The 24,863-nt window shown below is 39.8% G+C and overlaps 1 protein-coding gene across 14 annotated transcripts in view; it reads right to left on the bottom strand.

The window, feature by feature from the left end:
• Positions 1-1,958: 1,958 nt before the first annotated feature.
• Positions 1,959-24,863, bottom strand: part of ppip5k2 (diphosphoinositol pentakisphosphate kinase 2) — a 53,651-nt gene continuing 30,746 nt past the window's right edge. For 7 of the 14 annotated variants that reach the window (XM_023955601.1, XM_020703806.2, XM_023955599.1 and 4 more), the window contains 6 exons: positions 22,813-22,959; positions 12,174-12,236; positions 9,430-9,585; positions 6,858-6,995; positions 6,112-6,225; positions 1,959-3,548 (listed from right to left, as the gene is read on the bottom strand). In XM_023955601.1, the coding sequence (XP_023811369.1) occupies positions 3,448-3,548; positions 6,112-6,225; positions 6,858-6,995; positions 9,430-9,585; positions 12,174-12,236; positions 22,813-22,959 (719 nt within the window). In that variant the 3' untranslated portion in view covers positions 1,959-3,447. The remainder of the gene's footprint in view (positions 3,549-6,111; positions 6,226-6,857; positions 6,996-9,429; positions 9,586-12,173; positions 12,237-22,812; positions 22,960-24,863) is intronic. The other 7 variants (XM_020703812.2, XM_011475814.3, XM_020703808.2 and 4 more) reach the window with 6 other exon arrangements.

Raw genomic sequence — 24,863 nt, 5'->3', positions numbered from 1 at the left:
TCCAGTGAGACGACAACATGATGAATACATTACTACCCTGCTGGCCATGTTCTCAAATAGTTTTGGAGCCGTTTGTTTCCCTTCTGTCCCACAAAGTGACAGGGAAATTTAACTACATCTTAAATTCACCAGAAATGTTATTAAATAAAAAAGACTAACTAAATATATCGATAAACAGCACATCTTGTATCCATAAGTGTTAATACTATGTATAGGGACAGTTGCACAGTCGTTTGCTCACTTGCCTCACAGCAAAAAGGCCCTGGTTCAAATCACATCTGAGTTCTTTCTGTGTGGAGTTTGGAATCTACTTGAGACTGTGTGGAGTCTACAGTAACCCTGGGATACAGCAGGTTAATAAAAAAGGTACTCAATAGAGTAAAAAATAATGTTTAAGGAATAAGAAACTGAATGTATATTTAAAAGTTGTGCAGTTGAACAGCTGAAATTTCTGCCGAACATCAAAACAAGAGCTTTATTTAAAGTTTGATTTATTAAAATAAAAATATACTTTTTTAAAGCTATGAAAATAATTTCAATCTTCAAATTTGGTATAAATCTATGTTTTTTCAACCAGTGTACCGAGAAAACTTTTCTATTTCACCTACCGGTAATTGGTCTAAAAAACATTAACCTTTTTTTCAACTTCAAATCCGTTTTTATCCCTTTCGGGGTCACAGGGCTGCCAGAGCCTATCCCGGCAACTTGTGGGCGAAGGCAGGGGACGCCCTGGACATTAATCATTGACCATAGCCAGCACATCAGCTGTGTTCATCCAAAAAGGTTGTGGTTTCACGCTGAGTAAGTAGAAATATGACAAATTGTAATACGACTTATTTATTAGAATCTCATTCAAGACACTTTACGAATGGGTGTATACTCTTCATACATAGTGTTTTTTTGCAATGTCAGTTGGTGGTGTGCCATGAGATTTTTATCAAGGAAGTGTGCCTTAGCTCAAAAAACACTGATGAGGATGTACTTAGAGCTAGAATCCTTATGCTTTTGTTTTGAGGCAGATGTTTATGTACTGTTCTTGACCAGTTTCTGGAAGAAGAAAAGATTCTCAGAAATTCAGCTTTCAATGTTCTACATTACATGTCTAAATTATCAGATGTTACGCTTTATGTTTTTAATTTTCCTGTTTTTAATCCTTTAAGAGACCCGTGCTTGAACATCTTCTCTATTAGGTAACCAGACTGTTTGTCTCCGGTGAGCTGTGAGAGAAAAAAAACGCATTGTTTTTTAACAGGCAGTGTGTGTACGAGAGCTTATTGAAAATCCTGTGAGTGTGTGTGTGTGTGTGCGTGCATGCAGAAAAAAAAACCCCAAGAAAGATCAGACATCTAGACAGCAGGAATGACATCAGCTTTGGCTTCCGGTGAGTTGGCGGTCTCCGTCTCCTCATTCACCCAGCGTTGCTCAGGAGTCAATTACATCTGGGGGAGTCACCATGGCAACGGCTGGAAGCCGTAAGAGGCATGAGTCATCAGTATTGTTCAAGCAATTTAAAGAGGAGACAGAGGTTGGGGTGGGGGTGATTGAAAGTGGGGTCTTCTCTGCGGCTCTGTTTTTCCACAAGAAGAGAAACGGTGGAAGAAAAACTAAAAATAAGTGACGGAGAAGGAAAGATTGACAGCGAATGAGTGAAGAGGGGAAAAAAAGATGGAGCAGATAAAAAAAAAATTGAACAAAGGTGAAAGAAAATGTGAAAGATGTGTGTGCGGACGTGGACGGAGGTGAGATGGCAGGGCAAAAAAAAAAAAGAAGAAAAACGAGCTGAACTGTCTCATTAGTGGCGACTCACAGGGGCTAAAGCTTTAAGAGGTCTGTGGCTGCTGCCAGCAAGCAGTGAATTGTGCTTTACAGCATTTAAAAAAACTTAATTTTTTTCCTGTATATTTACCCACCAGTAACAGCTGAGTCCCACGTCAACCCCAAAACATTAAAACCTCACAGATATTTAACTTTAAACTTTATTGTTTTTCAGAATCCATCACAGAACACAAGTCTTTGGCCAGCTGTTAACACATTACACAAACACAACATTCATATAATTAGACATCTAAAGCAAAAATTTGGCACTGACAATAAAATAAAAATATTTAAAAGAATTTATTTAAAAAATAATAATCTAACCTGTGGGCCTTTTTTCAAAAGCTTTGGAGAAAATCTTGTGTTTAACTGGACCATTGGAAATAAAGCACTTGAATTTGTTTCATTATTGTGAATTTTGGCCACATTTATAAACACCAACAGCAAATATGGGGGGCCACCATTAGAAAGGAACTGAACCCCAGCTCAGCCAAGTGCAGAAAAAAGCAGAGTCGCTTTTGTTTGTCTGAATACCTGAGAATCTTTGATGAAGAGCAGTTTATCAAAAGGAACATTGGAAACCAGGCTAAACTCCTCCAAACCTCAAAGGCACATTTACAACATTTACAACGACACTGTGTATCCAGGAGAGGCTGGAGTTTGGGATCCAAAGGAAAAACCTGATTATTCTTTTTTGCATAGTCATGGGGCCTGACCCCTTGATGACAAGCACATACCGCATCATGGCTGTACTTGCTTTGGTGAGTCTTTGGTGATGCTTGATTGGATTTTTATAATGACTTTTGTAAAAGACTAATCTTAAAGCAATTATAGAGAAACTGAATGTTTGAAAAGCTGTGTGTAAAATAAAGTCATCATCAAGTTGGGACTGTGTGACAAAAGCTATCACAGCGTTTGCATGTAGTTAGCATTGAATGACACTTGGGTTCTTTGGGAACGTCAGAGCCGAGGAACCCGTCATCTCTGCTGACTCCTCTGACCGACAGTCCTGTTTTTAAAAAAGGGTTAGAAAATATCTTTGTCTTTGTTAGTATAGCTTGATACCATAAAGACAAGTTGCTGTATTTGTAAAGCACCTTTCATTCAAACACAGAGTGGAGACTGAATAAATGAATAACCTGAACAAAAGGTGTGATGGAAACTGAAGTCCTTCAAGCAGCCATTTGAATCCAGACTATAGAGTAAACACTTGATTTATTCAACAGAAACTCTAAAATACAAATGGCAGCTCGTGAAGGCTCCAGCTCCTACTACTGAGATGTAAAATTCCAAAACGGACGGAAGTTTGTGTGTTTTCCTTTAGGATGAACAGCAGGAAGCTTTCTTTCAGTGGAAACTGCATCATGATTAATCAAAAGGCACTGCTGCTTGGTTTGATGCCATCAGGATGAATGTTTACGGAAACTAACGGCAAACTTCCGGATTTTCATGTGGAGCTGTTCAGAGTTTCTCCCTCAGGAGTCCAGCAGTTCTGATCCAGTTTCATCTCTTTAGAATCAGCGCCGAGGTAAATGTGAGGGGAGGGATGACTAACAGCACACGGGCTGTCCAGATGAGGGCTTTGAATCTTGTTCTGTCAATCAAGACCTGTGGGGGTTTCAGCTTGACGTTCTAACCACTGACCCCAAAGTTCTGGCCAGAGGTCTCAGTGTTTGGAGAGGGGGGGCTGGAGGGGCCCGCGCTGGACACAGTGCTGGAGGGGACGCTGCCATCTGTGGAGAAAACACACAACACTCATAATCCATCTTCCAATTCAACAGCCGTAAAACCACATTGCTGTGTTACCCTTTTTCAAACCAACAATCAAAATGATCCTGTTTGATAGGAACAAATGTAACTTTATTTAATGGTACAAAAAAAACAACAACTACCAAACGCTGGTATAAACAACAACAAACCTACTATGTTTTAAAAAGGTCAAAAATGACATAAAGCGACTTTATTTACTGTTTGATCAAAAATCTGTTTATTTACTTGACATTTTCCAGGGATGTGAGGGTCTAAAGCCGGCTACAATCAGAAATGGACAAATAAATGTTTAAAGTCTGACTTCATGCTGTGGGACCTTTAATCCACATGGAAGTATTTTAAACGTTTTTAAAGAGTGATTTTAAGGGATTACAACAATAAAACCATCCAGCAAAAGCTAAGCTAACCTTAAAGTGCTCGAATTCTTCCCCAATCACCTCCTGAAGCCATATTATACCATCATTTAAATCCTCATCTATATGAGTGACCAAAAAGATACACTGGACATTTCTGTGTAATCCCTGTAGTGAGAGTAAATAAAATCCACACTTTAATTACTTATAACGAATTAAAACAAAGACCGTCTTTTCTTGCAACATGCCTCACTCCACAAACAACTCACACATGAAAAAACCTCCTCAAAAAGTCTCCTGGAAAACCAGAGTGTTAGAAAGAATTCATGATGAGGTCTTTCTAAGTGGATCGGTTGGTGTTTTTGTTCATTTGTGACATTAAAACCTCTTTTCAGAGCAATATTTCTGCCTCTTTTGCTTCATTTGTTGTTATTTTATACGAGCACCATGAAGGCAGATGACATAAAAACAAAAACAGGAAAACATCACCATGCCCCTGCCGTTTCCATGGAGACATTTATGAAAACAGTTTGGTGGGTTTCTACTTGTGGAGCTAATTTATGTCAGCATCTGACTAAAGGGTCGAATGATCTATTAGTTATGGTTTATATTCTAGCACACGAACGTGAAACGACCCGTCTTTTTCTTAGAAATGTTGGGAAGTGAAATCATCAGAGCGCCCCCGGTGTTGCATAACGAATATGGAGCTGCAGTCACACACTGTGCTAAAGGTTGCTCTGCAGCTCCAACAACACAAACTACAGAAAAACCAAACTAGTTTCAAGACATTCTCCTAGCAGATGCTTGAAAACCCAAAGGGTGGAAGGAAATTAAACTTGTCATGACCAAGGAGAAAAGAGAAACAAAGAGCTTATTAGTGATGTGATGTGATGCACGGTGGTGCAGTGGTTAGCACTCTTGCCTCACAGCAAGAGGGCCCCCGGTTCAAGTCCCGGCTGGGGGACCTAAAACAGAACACCAATGGGGGACCTTTCTGTGTGGAGTTTGCATGTTCTCCCCGTGGGTTCTCTCCGGGCTCTGGCTTCCTCCTCCCAACCAAAAACATGCTCCATAGGTTAATTGGGAACTCTAAATTGTCCATATGGTTTGGGAGTGAATGTATGCGTGATATGTGGTTCTGCGACAGACTGGTGACCTGTCCAGGACGTCCCCTGCCTTCGCCCACAAGTGGCCGGGATAGGCCCGCGACCCCAAAAGGGATAAAACCGAAGAAGATGAATGAATGAAGATACACTTGTAGAAGAACAGATTCATGTTCTTTGTTTTCCTCGTCTGAGCTGGAATCTGGATCTAAACTGTTCAACTGCACAGCTTCAATATTGCTCACCATTTTTGTTGCAGCGGTAATGTTAGGCTGGGGTTGTGAGGGGCTGTAAGCTAGTGGGAGAGCTCTTAGCAACAGTGAGGACAAGGGAGGTTGCTCCATGCCTTCAGTCCAGCCCACAACTCACAATAATTTCTAAAGAACTCCTGCCGCTCTGCAGAAACTATGTCCTAGAAAATAACAGTTTTTTATTTTATTTTTTATATATACAGAATAACCACAATTAAAGACCACTGGGAGCGCTTTTAAATTGATCAAAGATGATTGGACTGGGTCTTTAACACCTTCAGGTTGCAGTCTCGTTTTACCAGGAAGACAATGACCTCCTTAAAAAAGTCTTGGTACACAGTACACCGCTTTACATTTTATTAAATGGTGGTTCCACATTTTAAAATATTTTCTTTAATGTAACGCACTTTGAGTCCCATCAGCTGGAAAAGAGCTATACAACCACTGATTTTATCTAAGAACGAGCTGAATGCAGGAGAGAAGAGAGTCCAGCAGAGAATAAGTTTCTTCAGGTCTACAGTTTCTCCTTTTCACACCAAAAAGCTGCTCTGCAGAGCATCACAGCTCCTAAACTCCCAAAACGGATGGGAAAAGCTCTTGGAAGCAGGATTTGAAGCCAGCAATCACCAGCATCTTAAAAAAAAAAACTTTTCTTTGGATTTGGTTTATTCAAGAACTCAAAATCAATATTTAAAACCAGCAATTTGTGGAATTTCTTTGCAGCTGTCGTTAAACGCCACACTTTACTGTAAAGCCACAGTTTGAGGGATTGAAGTTAGGAGTCTATTGCTTTAGAAATGGTATCAATAAAATACTTACGGCAGACGGTCTGGCTTGGCGGTCGGAGCGACGCCTCGGATCCAGAGGTGGACAGAGGATGGTGCATACTGTACAGAGAGCTCTGGCTCTGAGAGTCAAACAAACCCGAGAGAGCTGGAGGACAAAAGACAAACAGCTCGGTTAGCAAAGCTTAACTGTCAAAAGCTGAGAGATTTAAATGTGGGCGTTTGTGAAAAAGGTGCAAGAGCAAATAGTAAACACACCAACAGCACATTCTGGAGGAAGTCGGTGAATTTAGAGCTGAGAAATCGGTTTTTGTCAGCTAAAATCTTTAAGGTTTTTTGGGTAAATGATGGAATTAAAATGAAAGCGGAGTACTTCTGTAATTTGTGGTTACTTTTTTAGAAATCCCAAGCTGATAAAAAAATATATACATTAGGATAAAAAATAAGGTGTAAAAACAAAATAAAAATTCTAAATAGTGGAGATAAATGTTTGCAGAGCATTTTTTCACAGAGAAATATGGAAAGTTAATGTAACTTTTTAAATGAGAGCAGTGCATACTTATTAAGGTAATAATTTAAATCATTTAGATTTGACCTTAAATGTAAAGACAAAAGAGCAGTAAAAATTATTTAAAAAACGGGAAATAAATCCTCCAAGAAGACCACACAACTGTTCTGTCATTTAAAAAGCAGAAATTGGGCCAAAGAATAAAATATTACTGGAGAAAATAACGGCGGTATGTTCTTTATTATTCACGCCGCCTCATTTTACAAACTCACCCTTCATGGTTTTGACGTGCGCCTCGCTGCTGCTCTCACACACCCTGCTGAGAAACTCCTCCACCTGCCTCAGCGACAGCGAGTTGTGTAACGTCTCCAGTGGATAGATGGAGGGCACCATGGAGCAGCCTTCAAAGCCTGCAGTTCAGATGGAGAACACAGACGCACAAAAGAGAAAAACCGTTCCAGCTCTTCAGATTCAGGAAAGTGGAACTGATGTTCACAGAGCAATTTGGTTCTCTGTCAAACATCTGCACTTTCAGCTGCATGCAGACCAAAATCCAGCAGCCATGTTGGTTTGTTAACCAGCCCCACACTGTTTTAGACGACTGCAAGAGTGAGGATGAGTGACGGTTACAGTCCAGCAGCTGATGTAGTCTGTTCAGGCAGAAACTACACAACAAAACTAAACAACTAACCTTGTCCTGTTTTCTAAAAAAAGGGCTAACATTAACTTCTAGACATTAAGTGTCTCCTGCATTTACATATGTCTATACTGGATTTCACAAAAAGGCTTTTTTTTATGGTGATACTGGAAAAGTGAATGAAAGGTCATAGAAGAGAAAGATGACAGACACAGTGGAATGATGTCTGTGTCAATAAGGCTGAATTTAAAATTGGTAAAAGTGCAAAGAAACAAATAAATATAATGACTCATATGTGCCTCCAATAATAACATTATAAACCATTTTTCTTTTCTTTTAAAATGTGATAATCTGTGTTCTTGTTTTAAAAAACATGGATTATAGGAAGGGAGTCCGCCTTTAGTGTCTAAGGGCAGGGATGCCCAGTCTAGTTTAGTCTTTTTTGTTTCGTTTAGCAATCAGCTGTTGTATTTTATAACTGATTTTATGCTTTGTACAAATAGTGAAGCCCATTGAGACAACCGTGTTGTAATATTGGGCTTTATAAATCAAACTGAATTGAATTATTAGAAAATTAATGTTTGAGATTTTGATTTATGCTGCAAAGAAAAGCTAAAGAAAATGTAGATTTAATGACGTCCATGACTGAAGATGTTTCCCGTGATCCAAAAGTTGAATTAGCAATATCCCTTATGGGGTCACAAGGCTGTTACTGTCAGGTGAAGGTGGGGTACTGTCAAAGGGCACACAATCACTCCCCCTCCCACACACACACACACACACACAGACACACTCACACATGCACATCTAGGCACACTTTAGAGTGACCAATCAACCTATGAAGCATGTTTTTGGACTGCGGGAGGAAACCGGAGTGCCCGCAGAAAACCCACGCATGCACAAAGGGAACATGCAAATTTAAGCAACGGCCTTCTTACTGCAAACTTATATAATCCCACCCCTGTTCTACCGTAACCATTTTATTACATGATGTATCATTATCCGGTTCATAACGTTTCATCTGATATCAATGCTTTACCAACACAGTTTCTCGTCTAATGTTTCATAATCCAAACAATGAAGGTTTCTTGTTGGTTCTAAATTCTCACAAGTAAAAACAGACAAATAAAAGTTTTCAAAATGGCCTAAAATAAACGGATAAAAAACATGCTGGTAATGCATCCACAAAACCAGTGCCCAGAAAAACCCCAGTTCTTCATGCAAGCTTTTCAAATGCACACAAACCTAAATAAACTGTGGCCAGCTGAAATGAAATGAGCCTTAGCAGCCTTTGAGCAGTTAAAACAGAAGCTGCTCAGGGATTCGAGAAGAAATTGTGTTTTGGTTTGAAAAAAAAGAAGAGATTTTTGCATCATCTCCACATTTGATTGCACATCGGTCCAAAAAAGTATTTATGTGTGGCACAAATATTTTAAAAGAAAGAATTTCTTACAAACGGAGATGCTGGGATGTGATTGGAGCAGCTGCTGCTTTACATAAATAGTAATAAGATCTATCTGACAATCGGGGTGGGATTATATAAGTTCGCTTCCTCCCACTCCCTTTCAAGCAATATTTATTAATATGTCTAATTATCCTAAGTTTGATTAGTTAATGTATGAATGTATAACTGATGATTATATTGCTGTTGTGTATTATTTCTACTTAATTGCTTGAAATAAACCATTTCAAATCAAATCAAAATAATAAGATCTAAAATACAAAAAATTGTGCGACTTTCTTTATTAAATTAATTTAATCCATTTTCTTAATCCAGGCCATTTCTGTGTTGAAGAAGTAAAGGTTAAGCTGTGCTAAACCCCTCTGCTGCTTCCTCATCCATCATAGGTAGAGTTCTTCTTTCAGAAGCACTTTATGTTTTCATCCATTTAGAGACCTCAGTCAAATCCAAATCCTTTTCACACTCCAGTAGCATGACCAGTTCTTAGGTTAAACCAGCAAATAACGGAGAAAGTTAAACTATTATGTGTAAACAAGACAGAGTCTAGCAGACATGCAAGCGTTTGCATCAATGTGCATCAACAGGGAAGGAAAATGCAGGGCTAGAAAACTATATAAGCGATAACAAGCTGAACCATAGCAGGTGCAAATCTCATCCGGCTCAGGCTGCATCCCATTTTCCTGCTCTAGCTTTTAACGGGAAGCCAGACGGCAGCAAGGCGTGTGCAGGAACTACAGACGCTGACCATGGAGAGACTCTGGGAGCTTCTGACCACACATCAGCTGGGCTTTGAGGAGGTAGAGGTGGTAAGGGCAGTGGTGCAGGTGGTGGGACATGGCCCTATCCAAAGCCTGAGGGCCAAGACCCAGCAGGGCCAGCTCAGCAAGTTCATCAGAGGCCTCTGAGGGATAAGAGGCAGAGCGAGAAAAGAAGGAAATGAAGAGAAAGAGCAGTGGGGCAGAAGAAGTCAGAGCTCTGCGTGCTCTTCTTCGGGTGCTGGATCAAACTGAAGGTCAAAACAGGGAAATGAAGAAAATGCACGTTCTGGTTCCATGACATCAATTTGAGGCTGAAACAGCAGACTGCACAGGGAACACATTAGTGTCCCTCGGTCCATCCGAATGCAGACACATCTTGATGTTTGACCCATAGATAGAGCATCTCGACGAGCCCCTGCTTTACCGTTAACAGCTTAAACATCAGGCAGCAGGAAGCCAGTAGAGGCTGAGAGAAAGCAGAAGTCAATACTTCAGGTTTCAAGCAGCAAACTACGCTGCATGTAATATTCAGGATTCCCCCTCAAACATCAGCAGCTCCTATCTGGTACAGATGGTTGAAGTCAATTGAGTTCAATGAAATTACTGCATAAAATAAATGTATTGCATTGCAGTCATTTTGTGCTCCTTCAACCTGTTGCTCAAAGAGGTATGCATTACTATATGGAAGACTAAACAAATACAACGTCATAATGTTTGATATTCCACATCAGTAAAAAAGGCAGCACTGATGCTTTGTCTTTTAAACATTATAATAATAATAATGGATTGGATTTATCTGCGCTTTTCAAGACACCCAAAGCGCTTACATTATGTCCATTATTCATTCACTCCTCATTCATACTTAGTGATGGTAAGCTACTGTTGTAGCCACAGCTGCCCTGGGGCAGACTGACAGAGGCGTGGCTGCCATTTCGCGCCTACGGCCCCTCTGACCATCACCGGGATCATTCATGCGCATTCACACACCAGTGGAGCCACACTGGAGGCAAGGAGGGTGAAGTGTCTTGCCCAAGGACACAACGACTGTTGGCTGGGGGGAGCGGGGATCGAACCGCCAACCCTTCGATCATTGGACGACCCGATCATTGAGCCACTGTCGCCCCAATGATATTATGATATTATAGTATCATAAAGTAAGGATTCCTTTAGGACAGAACTTTTTTTTTTTAAATTAAACCCATAATGGACCAGTAGAGCGTGGTTTCTACGTTAGACTCTGAGAGGAAAGACGCCTTTTAAAAAAAGAATCTTTCAAAAAAACTAATGGCAGCATCCAGTCTTTTTCCTCTGCTTGTTTTCACAGCCTCTGCCAAGTGTCACCCTAGATGAACTCCTGCAGATCAAATAAGTGATTCTGAGTGGGCACCGCAATCTCATCACAATCTCACCTCTTCATCTGATAACATACTTTAATCTGAAAACCCGATTTCCCTCAGAACGACTGCAATTTTGGAAACAGAAACACTGATTATTCTCCTAAATTTAATTACAGAAACATTGCGAAGGCAGATTATATTTGTCATTGGAAATGGACACTTGTTATGAGCTGTCATGAAAATATTGACAGCCTGTGTTTGAATTACTGTGAGGTATAGTCCTCCATTGACATGGTTGTCATTACTCCACAGCAAAAGGGTCCAAACTAGTTTTTATAGAGAATACCGGTAAATGATTAGACAGCTGTGAGAATGTGTTCAATGCCTGAGAGAAACTTGCCTGAAATTCAACTGTTTAATAAAGACTGGATCATCAGCACTCCGAGCATCTCTCTGAACCAGACCAAGTATGTCAGTGGGATGTTAAAGTTGAATTTTGAATTTGTATTGATTGTTACCGTTTGTTTTTTGTGTGTGAGCTGGGCTTGCTGTGTTCAATCTTTTTGGTGTTTTTCTCTTAGTTTATAGGGCACTTAAAAGAACCAACTTGTATGTATTCTATTTTAATTGAAAGTTTTACATTCATTTCTGTGCTCAGACAGTCCAGTATTCCACGTTTACCACAAATGGACAAAACATTCGTCCTGTACACACAACAAGGATGCAACTATAAAATGTGACATCAGCACTTATGGCCAACGTCACGTCACCAAAAAACACGGAGTGAAGCCCAACCACCACGCTGGTGAAACCTCGCTCGACTACAAACACAGGAGTACCACAGCCGAGCAGCAGGGCTAAACCAGAACCTGCTGCAGAAGTAAAGATGCCTCTGTGGGAGTTTAGGCAGAACTTCTCATGTTAAGCTGCAGCTCACATGCAGGTCAGATCTACAAACCAGCCTGATGATCACCTGGTTAACTCGTCACCTCAGGTCTGTCATGCAGTGACGACGGAAAGCCACGCATGTCAGTGGGCAGGCAGTACATCCTGGATCAGAACTTTTTACATTTGCAGTCCAAACTGAAGGGGAAAAAAGTCATTAAATGTGTGCACCGGTACGTATGCATGGAAGTATTTCCATGTAAAGCACCTCCAGTGAGTAAAGCAGCAAATTACAGGGACAGAGCAGGTGGTGTTAGAGGTGAGCTCCGACAACAAGCACCGAGGGTGTGTGCTGGAACAGAAACGCCTTGGAAGAAAACCTGCAAGTCGTGTCATTAACGCAAAACCCAAAAAGAAAACACAGAAAATGTTTTCCCATGAAAGGGTCATGCAAGATAACAGCGACACTGGAGGACTGTCGAAATATACTTTAATAAAAGCGGACATACCATTGGTCGGATGCCTGGCAAACGACACAGAAAATCTCTTTACTGCCAGCATAGAGAACAGCTCTGAGGAGATAAGAAAGGTAACCGGTGTTACTGAAGCTGCCTGGCCTCTGTAAACCTGCCTTTGTGTGAAGATGATCACACAAAAAAAGAGGAAAAACATGAAGAAATAAAAGAGTTTGCTGACCAATTCATCAGCATTTGTTGGCCAAAGATCAAGTCAAAAAGTCTGAATAAATTCAAAGGAGATCACACAAAGTCAATGATGAGGGGAAATTTGATGGATTTGTAAAACTAGACTAGATGCAAAACAAAGTGGAATGGACAGTTATGATCTGAAGATTTATGACATTTTCACAGAAAAACAATCCAAAACAGTCTTTCCCTTTTTTGTGCAAACTAGTTTGGGCATCATTTTGGGCATTTGAGCTAATGTCATGCATTTTTATATGGAAGGCATGACTCTTTGTATTGCCTCTGAGTAGAAACCGTGAACAAATATGGAAAGTATTTTTGGAGCACAACTTTCCTCAGTTGGACCATCCTAACATTCAACTTCCTCTTCATGTAAGAGGCTGAAACAGTTTCAGGCTTATTGCCAGGCTAGCTAGTAATCAGAGAATATTTTACTTACTATTAACATGTTTGACTTCAACTTAATAACAACAATGAGTTGTTAGTAGGCTGCTAGAAGTTTGAAGCTGGGGAAAGTATGGTGCACTGGGGTTCTGTCCTCTATTCTCATCTACTTTTCCTCTCCTCTTCTATTCTTGATCGTTTATTGATCATTTAGTTCTCCATGTCTCTGTTTGGTGCAGTGTGATTCATGCATTGTCCCTGGAATATTTAAAGTTTAAGTTGTAGGGTTAGATAAGTTAATTCTTCTCTAAGAGTTCTGGTACATCGCCTGTCCGTCCTGGGGGAGGATCCCTCCTTCCTGTTGACACCCCTGAGGTTTCTTCAAATTTTCCGGATTCCATTTTTCTTAGGAGTTTTTCCTTACCAAGGAGGGTCTAAGGGCAGAGATGCCTAATTTAGCCTCGTCTGTTTAGTTTAAGCATTAGCTGTTGAATTCTACGACTTCATGTTCTTATGATTTCATGTATATCATACAATTACATGTATGAAGCCCATTAAGATGACTTTTGTTGTAATATTGGGCTTTATAAATAAAATATAATTTAATTTATCATTTAGACACTTCAAGGGTGAAAAATACATAATTACTGCTCTATAAGAAGTTTTAAAAAAAAAGAGGGAACACTAAAGAAAATAAATGAGGCATAAAGTTGCAACCAAATGTCATCATGTTTAAAGAACAGAAAGATACATAAATGCAAGCCGATTCTGTGTACTATGTGGTTCATGTTTAATCCCTTAGAAGTACTAGACATTAATCAAGCGAGCAAAGAAGGAACTTACTGTAAAGTTTTTCAAATATCAAAATGTTTTGTTTTTTCCCCAAACTGAAAACAAATATTTAAAATGAGTGAATGAAGTAACTTTTTCATTTCTGATTGCTTCTCTTACATTGTCTCTATTGCAGTGTTTCCCAACCCTGGTCCTGCAGTTTTTCAATCGCAGACACAGCTGCCTGTGATGACTGCCATGATCAGGCTTCTGCAGAGCCTGATGATGAGATGAGCTTAAGCAGGGCAACATGGAAACACATGCAGGACGATTCTCCCTGAGGACCAGGGTTGGGAGATGCTGCTCTGTGTTGTGGTTCAAAACCTAAAATAAAAACAGGCTTGTAAACATTTCCATTAAAGGGTGTTTTTATGTGTGGAATTTTTCTTAATGTTAAAAATACATGTAAAAAAAGCTGTTACCGATTTAAAAAAAAAACTATTTCTGTTAAATAGTTGGATGTCTGTCCTGGTGGGAAACCTACAGGAAAAAGAAACTTCTATCCATATATATTATTAAAGATGTTGTTTTTTAAGGGAAATTACAGAATAAATACAATGTTATAGTATATTCACATTACCAGCTTCTTAAAGTGAAATGGAGCAATAAATGAGCAGCTTCTTTCAGTGTCAGCAGATTCAGGTCTGACAAGAACGTGTCCAATAATAAAAAAATGAATTTTCTGTAATTAAGCATTTGAAACGGCATTCAAATAGAACATATTAATGAAAGAGCACATTTGTCTGGGAACAGGCGTGTGAATTCGCGATACAAGTATTTAGAGTTGACGTCATCCACAAGGATGGAAATGTTTCTCTGCATCTCTGTGGGGATAAAGGGGTTCACTTATTTTCCTGATTTTACTCTTTATCTTGTTAAAATGACCTGCACTGACAACAACAGTCTTCCTCACCTGCCTCGCACAACATGATGTAAGACAATAAACTGGAGGATTTAATGTTTGTCTCTCACAGTGTGCATCTTTGACGATACAGTGACACCTAGTGGCCTAACTAAGCAGCTCACTGCAAACAATGATCCCTGCTGTGCTGCTAATGCTTATGGTATAACTTACCTAATGTGAAGGTCTATCTTAATGATTTTCTCCAGAAAAGTTGAATCTAACTTGTGGAACTTTAAAGATGTGAAATGATCATTTAGTGCAGTAGCTATTAAAGGTTGTAAAAGTCAAGGTGGGAAAAGTGAAAACGGATTAAATTTCTGAATCACAGCTTTAAAATGACAGAATGGATTATTGCAAACTGTGGTAAATTTAAAGAAGTTCAAAATGAGTTTTATTGCTTTGAATCACAAGAAATATTTCAGTATAGATTTTAGGATTTTCTACAGCGACATAGTGCACAAACAACCACACCATGCACAGACAGACATGTCCCAGTCCTAAGCAAACAGATGCAATTGTGCTGATGAGGAAATGAATCAGTTGGATTATTGCAGAGCATCAAGAACTGCAGGTTTCTGGACAGGCTGTCACTCGAACCCAGCACCATCATCACCAGAGGTGGAGTGAATCACTTAAAGAAGTGATGAAACACTTTGAAACCCCAGGGTTGTATGGAGTTAATTCAGTCTCAATAATCAGAAATGCACACAACCGGTTTTACAAATGCACACGCTCCGATTCACAAATGTCATTTTATGCAAACGTGAAAAATAAATTCGGAAATACACACCCTGTGTTTCACAAACACACAGATTGTGTTTCACACATGCACACTAAATGTTTTACAAATGCACAATAAGTGTTTCTCACAAATGTGCACACTGTGTTTCACAAAAACATTTTAGAAATTCACAATAAATGTATCAGAAATGCACAGTAAGTGCTTCACAAACATGATTTTTAGGTACACATGTGGTGTGAACTCACAGATCATTCGAATTGCAGACTGTGCATTCAAAATCCCGTTCTCGTTTGTGAATCTCCCCGTGTGTGTGAGAGATTTTTCTACGGTGAATATTGAGACTCATCTGACGGAGCGGGTCGACTAATCTCACCATTGGCTAGTGAATCTGTCAATCAAACTCATCGGCAAAGCAGGCGGGTTCGCTTTTAACCAATCGAATGGCCCCTTACACTCCTCACTTTCAAAGTGACGAGGGAGGGAGCTGTTCAGCACAGCAGTTGGGAGGACGCGGGCGGCAAACATGGCGGAGAGGTCTTCTGAACGGGATCAGTCTCAGCCCGTAAGTAATGCATTTATTTGATAATTCCCTCGTTGTACGTCCTGTAATGTTATTGAATACTAAGTTGAAGCGGTCTCCTTAGCCAAGTGACATGTGTGAATGCTTTATGAGCACTTCAGCCGAGTCGTTTGCAGAGTACCCCCACCGCAAATTAGCTTAGCTTTGTTTTGCTTAGCCTGTGCAAGTTGTGGCTGCCTGTGAGTGTCGATTCAAGCTAGCGCCTGTAGCCAATGATCTGTAGGTTCTTAACATGATTCATAAGGAACTAAGGGGAAAAGCATGCCGGATTTACAGCAGCAAAGAAAGTTTAATAAAAAGTATTGATTAAGTATTAAGTATTGTTTAAACACTGATGCTATGCTAACTAGCTAGCTGTTCCGTGTGCTGCCTTTATGTAAACGCGATCCGGGTTAAAGTTAGACACAGCATTTTCACAATCCAGACTTTAAGACGGGGTGGACTGTGCAACAAAGTTAATTAATATGACATTCATGAAAACGGCATTTTTTAAATATAACATACATGAATCCACTGTTGAATGAAAGAAGCCTCATTAAGTTTCTAACGTTAGAACCCGTATTGTGCTGAAAAGCCCTGTGAGATTGTGTCAGAGTGACAGCCACTAAAATCCCCGTATCTTTACTTCCAATGACGTAATGACAAGAATCCCAAACATTATGATGTTTTTAGGCTGTTTTGTAGTCGATAAGTAGTCACAGAAAGGGTGGATGGGAGAAATCAGCTGTCAACAGTGATTAGAGTAGAAGTTACTGTAAGTATTACACACAGGCTTCCTGTGATCAGTGTCTTGTCTCTGATTTTTTTTAAAGGTGTTCTTTACTACAAGCTCAAGTAATCATAGCAAGAGTGTTTTAAAAAAATTCCCCTTTCATATATTTGAACATTATGTAATTTAAGATCAGACAGCTAAATGATCTAATCCATGTTTGTTGTGTTTTTATTTATTCTCTAGGAATTACTGAAGCGTGACAGCGTGACAATCTTTTGTTCCTCGTGCCATCAGGCAATACGACTCTCTGGCAGGGCATCTTACAAGTAATTTCTTTTAATTTTACCCACTGATTTTCCAATTCTTTATCTTTTTTTTATCAATCTTTTTATTTTGTGATATTTCTATTTGTAATGCATGTGTGTTTATGTGTTTTTTTAAGATGGCCATTTTAAAAAAATTTCCTCAGGGATTATTAAATACCCTTCTATTCTATTCTATTTCATATTTTATCATCCTATTGTATTACTGTTTTACCTATCAATTGGGAATTTAGCATTTTTGCCGCCGTAAACATCTGTCAGTTGAAAGTATTTGTACTTGTATTCCATAGATCTTGTACCTGAGAAGATAGCAGAGAACAACTGTGCAGACACCCATTTGGCCTTCTTCAGTGACGCTGTGAACGTGTAAGGCTTTCCTCTGAGGTATTAATGTCATTCATAAAGAAATATTTTATTCACATATCAGGCAGTATAAGTACTTGGTTATTTGTACAAAAATAAAATTACTTTTTTTAGACTCCTCTCCATAAACAAAGGCAACTCTAAAACTTTCCCCTCATGAATAACATTTTACCCCCCCCCCTTAACAGTCTCTCTCACCTCATTTTTTCCCAGTGATACATGTAACCCAATCCTGCCATTTTTTTAACCTAGAAATTCTACTTATTGGCATCATACATAAGAACATTACATTTTAAACTGATGTGTACCGTATTGGCGATGCATTTGTAATTATGTGTTTGAGACATGATTTTCATGTTATTGTCAGGGTGAGAGGAGATCACGGAGGAGAACATGTGGGCATAGCCGAGTTAATGCTCACAGTACGTACAACTGACACAAACGGCTTCATTGTGGGAAAAGTGTACACACAATCAACGGTGAGTTGAACCTAGTTTTAGAAGCTTTAATATATACACAGGGCTCCAGACTGCGTCCATTTGGTCGCATTTTGCGTCCAAAATTTGAGAGTGTGCGACTGAATTTTACACCCAGTCGCACATGTGCTACCAGTAAATTGGCCTCCTCCACCCTCCGTATTTTTTATACATTAAACATGAAAGGAGCAAGTCAATGATCGATGAAATGAGAGATGAAATCATCAATGAGACGCGAGCGCACACGCACGCAGGCAGACACACACACTGGCGCGAATACTCATGAGACTGGAGCACACGCGAGCACACACTCGCGTTTCATTGAGTGATGCCTGAGGCGGCCAATGCGTGTGAGAAGAATAGGGAAAGTCACTGCAAGTGGCCAAAATATGTGGAGGGGCGGGGCCTAGAGATAATCGAGCGTGCGTAAACATCCGTGGGAAGGAAACGGAGACAAATATCATCACAACCTGATATGTGCGTCTGAGCTATGAGCAAGCGAACTATTGATTCGTTCTTCCGACCTGCAGCTAGTGTACCAGTGACGGAGTGTACAGCAGGGGTCTCAAACTCGCATGAAATCGAAGCTGCAGCGAGACTGAAAGAGACCAGGAATTAGGAGTTGTCCTTAACATTCAATTTCGTTTTAATATGCCTCTCCCCCTAAGGATGAGCTGTGATATTACATCTTTTATAATTATTTTAATGTTTTGTAATGGATGTAGCCTTTTTTTAATCAGTTGGTATTTTAAATTATTTTAATTGATCAGTGAACTACAAAAAACCCATCAGGACGCATGTCCCATAATGCATTGTTTTGTAGTCTGTAGTAGGGTTGTGCCGATGGACGATATCATCGTCCATCGTGATGGGTGACTGACATCCCGATGGAGAGACCACCATCGTGATGCCACGCCCCCGCCACGTTGCGCGTCGACATCATAAGCCGCGGATACATGTACAAAATATCTTGATGGGATCAATGGTCGGATTAGAATCCAACCGTGTACATGGGCCCAGAAAAATGTTTTCAGAATATAAAAACGTTCACTAAGGTCACACTTTCGGTCGGAATAAATCATTCGCACACGCGCAGTATTCGCACATGCGCAGTTTGAAAACCGGAAGAGGATACAACTTCCGCCGAGCGGCTTTTTTTCCAAACTTTATTGAAGGTAACAATTCAATACAAAACGATAACAGCGGCGAGCAGCTATATATATTGACATGTCAGCTCGGTAAAATACGAGATGATCTTCTAAACGTGCTTTTAATAATGTTACGGTTATTATGAAACACCTGTTCGCTCATCATTTAAATTTTAATCCGTGTGGTCAGTGCTTTTTCTGAACGAAGCCAGGATTAGCAGTATGCTAACACGGGCTAACAACATTAGCTTTGGGTGGCGCTGCATCCTGTGAATAACATCAGCCTTTATTTAGTCGGGACACGACTGGAAACACGGACTAAGGACTGAGCGAAATTTCTGCTTTGAAGCTCAAACCGCTGTGTGTCTGCTGACGATCCGAACTGTGCACAGCTCAGTCAGACACACGTTTAGACCCGGTTCTGAGTTTGGTAGCTCGTACCCCTAGAGCTGCGGGTCCACTTCGCTAGTTAAGTGCAGGAGCGGACCACTTCTTTTCTATTTTGCTTGTTACTTTTTTTGTTAAAGTCACTTCCCTCAGTTTATACTGGATCATCGTGGATTAGTCATTAGTTGGGAAATAAAATGAAAAAAGCAAAATAACGAATAGCAGTTATATAAGAACGAAAAATGTAAAAATACCCCCCCCCCCCCCCCCCCCCCCGACGATGTCATCGTCCATCCCGATGGTTGACAGCAAACATCTTCAATGGCCAAATTAGGGGACATCGCCCAACCCTAGTCTGTAGGGCAGCTTTTAGTCAGTTCAATACTAAATTTCCAGCTGCGTTCGCTCTGATTGGTGTCTTGCTCTCACCCCTTTCTCGTGATATTTTTGTTTTGATTGACAGGTGATGTTGGAGCAAAAACAAAAATATACATCTCACACCAGGTGATCTGTGCAGCGTTGCGTCCATCTGGGTGATCTCAAACACGCTTATTGTGCATCTTGGCTGAACCTATTTGGTGTCACCAACATGAATTTCCATCCTCTAATATTTACATACATTTAAGTATTGTTTGAAACTGTGAAATTACGAAAGGTTACTACGGTAATCACTTTTTACTAAAAACTTTTTTTTATTCTAAATGTATGTTTTTTTTTTACTATTTTTACTTAGTTGTACTGTCGTGACAGCAATGGTGCTGTCAGTTTACCTTCATGTTGCATCTTCAAAAGTGCAGAATAAAATGTGACACTGAATTAGAAACAGCACATTGTAATTTCTGCATCTATTATTAAAGTATTTATTTGTAATACAGTGGAAATTAGTAATTTGGTTAGAATGTTGATTTACGGTATGCGCCCCTAAATTTTCTGGTTGTGCCCCTAAAATTTTCAGTTAGGGGCCACTATGCTCCTAGTGAAAAAAGTTAGTTTGGAGCCCTGATACATAAAAGTGAATGATGTATTAAAAATAAATCTGACAATAATATAATATTTCTTTTTGCTTTTTTCCAAATACAGGATTGAGCTCCTCTGGTGTGATGTCTTCGTGAGTGTTACTGGTTTATATTACAACATCCTGCACTCTCCTGAGGACCAAGACTTGCTCAATATCAGTCACATCACGTATTCTGATGCCATTACATTTTTCTACCACGCATTCAGGCCAGTTTGGATGTCTTTAGTGACGCGTGGGACAGCCATCCAATCAGGACGGAGCAAAGCATGACACCAAATCAGCTGTGGAAGTTGGGCTTGACCCAGAACCCTGTTTCTGATCCCCGGGTAAATGCTTTATTTAATCTCACTGTACTGGACAACTGATTTGTGTGCAGTTTGACCAAAGTGGAAAGTATCAAGAAGAGTATCATGAAATCATAATGACTACAGTGAATTTTCATCGAAAATGAATGAAAAGGATTATTGTTGTGTGGTGCAAACAATTTCCCTAAGTTGTTTGTTTGTAGGAAGAATAGCACATCTGCAAGTTCAAAATGCATCACAATGCATGGCCTTATGAGCCATCAGATGTACTAATGTCACTACTTTAAGAATCACTTATTTGAAAATTATAAACAGTTATGGAGATATGAGGTCTGCCTGCCAGCAACAATATAAGTTATTATTAGTCGGTCTCTGTTCCTACATAATCTAAAACACAAAAAAACAGTGCTGTTCATAAACAGTATCTTTTTTTTTTTTTTTTTTGTCAGGGTATGCTGGTTCCAGAGATTGAATGGGAGGAGAGTGGATCCATGGCTGAACGTCATCCTGGGATCAATGTCCTGGAATGGGACAGTCCTCTTTTGGGTCCACAAATGTTGGAACTGCAAGACGACATCAACCCATTGTGGAATTCAGACCGTTTGGGAGTGGACCTATATCTTTACTGTCCAGTGTGTTTAGAACTTAATTTAGGCGACATAATTACATACAGAAGAAGAGAGACTGAGGGGAGCAAGACAGAGTTCAAATCAATACTGCTGTATTGTTCAAGGGACTTCATTGTATGTAAGGATGTTATGAAAATTAGTTCCAGTTTAAATAAAATTCAAATCAGTAGAGATCCCACATTTGCTTAAATTTTGATGTTTTAATCTGTCCATGTTTTCTCTGAATTTTACTCTGCAATAAAGGGTGAATGTTTGCACTTTGTTGTTCTATGACCATCTTTTGTTGTGTAGTATTTAACCAGCTAAAAAACCCAGAAAGATGAGGATCTTTTTTGCAAGGGTGACCTGGCCAAGAGGTGTATATGTATATGGTTACAATATAAAATCAATGACATTTGAGTTATTAAAAAAATAAAATTAAGGTCAAGCCAAGTGACTTCGGGCTGAGCAGGTGTATTGGGTATCTGTGATTGACAGTGAGATGAACTTGAGGTAATGTAGTCCCACTGCGTGGTACGGAGCAAAGTGATGCCAGTTTCTCCACAAAACCTTCTGTGGAAGTTGAAGATTTTTCTCCTCCACCTTCATATGATCAAAACCGTGTCTGAGTGTTGAAATGACGCTAGCATGAAAGCTAAGAGAATATAACGTACAAACAATCCCGAGTGAAACGTTCATTTTAAATCTCATGACCAGTACAGAGTTCGATGGATTCAATGTCAACTGCATTCAACCACTGTTGCCTTGCTTCCAGGTCCACTGAAAAGTTGCACAAGCCAGTAATTTTTGACAACCGAAGGCAATAAACCGACAAGCCATGCTAAAGCTAACACGCTAACGACCGACTGGTACAGAATCAAATATGGGCGGGGCTTTTGCCACCTGCAGAAAGCGTAGAGAAAGTGTAAGGGGCCATTCGATTGGTTAAAAGCGAACCCGCCTGCTTTGCCGATGAGTTTGATTGACAGATTCACTAGCCAATGGTGAGATTAGTCGACCCGCTCCGTCAGATGAGTCTCAATATTCACCGTAGAAAAATCTCTCACACACACGGGGAGATTCACAAACGAGAACGGGATTTTGAATGCACAGTCTGCAGTTCGAATGATCTGTGAGTTCACATCACATGTGTACCTAAAAATCATGTTTGTGAAGCACTTACTGTGTATTTCTGATACATTTATTGTGAATTTCTAAAATGTTTTTTGTGAAACACAGTGTGCACATTTGTGAGAAACACTTATTGTGCATTTGTAAAACATTTAGTGTGCATTTGTGAAACACAATCTGTGTGTTTGTGAAACACAGGGTGTGTATTTCCGAATTTATTTTTCACGTTTGCATAAAATGACATTTGTGAATCGGAGCGTGTGCATTTGTAAAACAGGTTGTGTGCATTTCTGATTATTGAGACTGAATTAACTCCATAGGGTTGTTCTATAAAAAAAAGAACCAAAGACTGGGGAACTTTTGCTTGAAGAGACAAAAGAATAAAGATTTTCTCAAAGCCTTCAATCTTTTCAGAAAAAAGGAGAAAAAAGATGCTGATTTGAGGCAAGAAAAATGCGTCGTCAGGTTTTTTTCAAAAAGAAAAAAGGGTTGAGATGAGATCGCCCGCCCCACGGCACCACGGTGAACATACCAAACACGCCAATCTTGCATGGCAGACTGCCGGGGGACAGAGGTGGTTTGCGGAGGTGGTTGTGACTGCGGACGTAGTCCTGCAGGTTGGGGGCACTACACGACACCCCCAGGGCGGAGGCACTGAAGAGGCCAGAACAGAGCGAGCCTGTGTGAGGAGGAGCCAGGGGGGAAGTGCAGGGGTGGGGGGAGTGCAATTGTGAGTATTTTTATGAACACACACCAAGCTTTATTGTTCCCAACCCAGAGGATGTGTGAAAACCCTGCAGCTACTTTGGAGGCCTTCCTCTTAAGTGTAAACTATGTTAAAATGGAAATAAAAATTCATAGAAAATCTTTGATGACCTGACTCCGCATGGCATTTTTTGACGGAGGCTGGAAGGTTTTCACAGCCGTGACATGAACTGTGCATGCTTGCAATGAAGTAATTCTTCAGGGAGTGAAGTAAAAAAAACAGAGGATGATCTGAAGAGTCCAAAAAAAAACTAAACACAAGTGTTTTGAGGGGGATGATGAGGAGGCATCTGCAACGCTGGCTGCAGAATGATGAAGCTGCAAGATTTACTTTCTGCCTTTGTTGATGGCTTCTTCCTCAATTTTGCAGCTGATGAACACTGGATAAGTCATCACTTTCACACCAGATGTAGATCAAATAACAGGCTTACTTATTTTAATTTATAAACAAAACTACCATTTTAGCTCTAACTTCTACAAACTGGCATTAAAGCTGAATTCCATAGTTAAGAGCTCGGAGCAGGGACCTTGTGGCCCGCACTGCATTATTTCTGTCACAAATAAGCTCTTTTTCAAAGTGCATTTTTCGGTCTGCTCCTAATACACAACGATTTGAGTAAAAGGATGCCATCTCAAGTTCAATTTTCTCTATATTTATCAGATAAATGCCAAAAGGACATGTTAAAAACGCCAACAAAACACAGTTTTCATCTAAATGGTTTTCTCTTTTGTAGGGGATGCATAAAGTGGTTTATGACCACACAAGGAACAAGGGTACGACGGAGTATTAGGGCCACCAAAAAAAAAAAAAAAATTTAGAGCCACCAAAAAAAAAAGTAAAATTACGAGATTTTATCTCGTAAATTTAGGAGATAAAAACTCGTAAATTTAGGAGAAAAAAACTCGTAATTTTAGGAGATTACAGTGGAAGTGAGCATCCAGAGCAGCAGGTGAACGCCGTGCAGCAGCAGAGCAGACCGAGTAAACTTTGTTGAACAGGTGAGCTGAATGTTTATTGATAACGTTCCAAATGTCTGGAAGGTCATTTGTTTGATTTACGATTCATTAAAGTTTTATTTATTGATGGTTGGTTTGCATGATCTCTGCAGCCCGATGAAGCCGTCGTCGGTGTCCCTGCAGTTGTTCGCTTGAATCCTTTCTTCCTCCACCAAAGACAAGACTCTACGTCTGTGTGACGCTTCCGTCACACAAAAGGAGGAGCACTTTTTTGGCATTTTCAACGTCCCAAAGCTAATATAAAACACTATTTTCATTCCTCTATATTGTTTTATGCTGAAACGGGACATTTCATCTGCAGGAGGGGGCGTTTGTAACACTGTTTACTTCCGCATTGGTGTTGGGATGACAGGTTCATGACGTAATGTGACAAATGAACTTCAGGATATGTGAATGAAAAGGAGAATAAAGGCTGCAGCGATCCTCTACACCCAAACGTGTCTCTGAGCTCCTTATTTTACATATTAAACTCCGCTTTACTGACACTGAACCCCGGAAAGACTGCTACACGGAAAATAATCTGATTTTGAGTCGCCAAAAGGTTCAGAATCTCTTTGTTTTAAACCTATAATAATCCGGAAATGAAGCTTCACAAAAGGCTCCACATACTTCATCTTCAAGCTAGGTTCCGATAAACGGACAACTTCGGTGTTTTTTCCTTAATCTACGACTTTTTTCTCGTAAATTTATGAGATTTTAAGTCGTAAATTTATGAGATAAAAAGTCGTAAATTTACGAGTTTTTATCTCCTAAATTTACGAGATAAAATCTCGTAATTTTACTTTTTTTTTTTTTTTGGTG

The sequence above is a fragment of the Oryzias latipes genome, chromosome 6, assembly GCF_002234675.1.
Source record: "Oryzias latipes chromosome 6, ASM223467v1".
In the NCBI taxonomy this organism is placed as follows: Eukaryota; Metazoa; Chordata; class Actinopteri; order Beloniformes; family Adrianichthyidae; genus Oryzias; species Oryzias latipes.
Note: the sequence above shows the minus strand (reverse complement) of the source record. Positions and strands in the feature narration are given on the sequence as shown.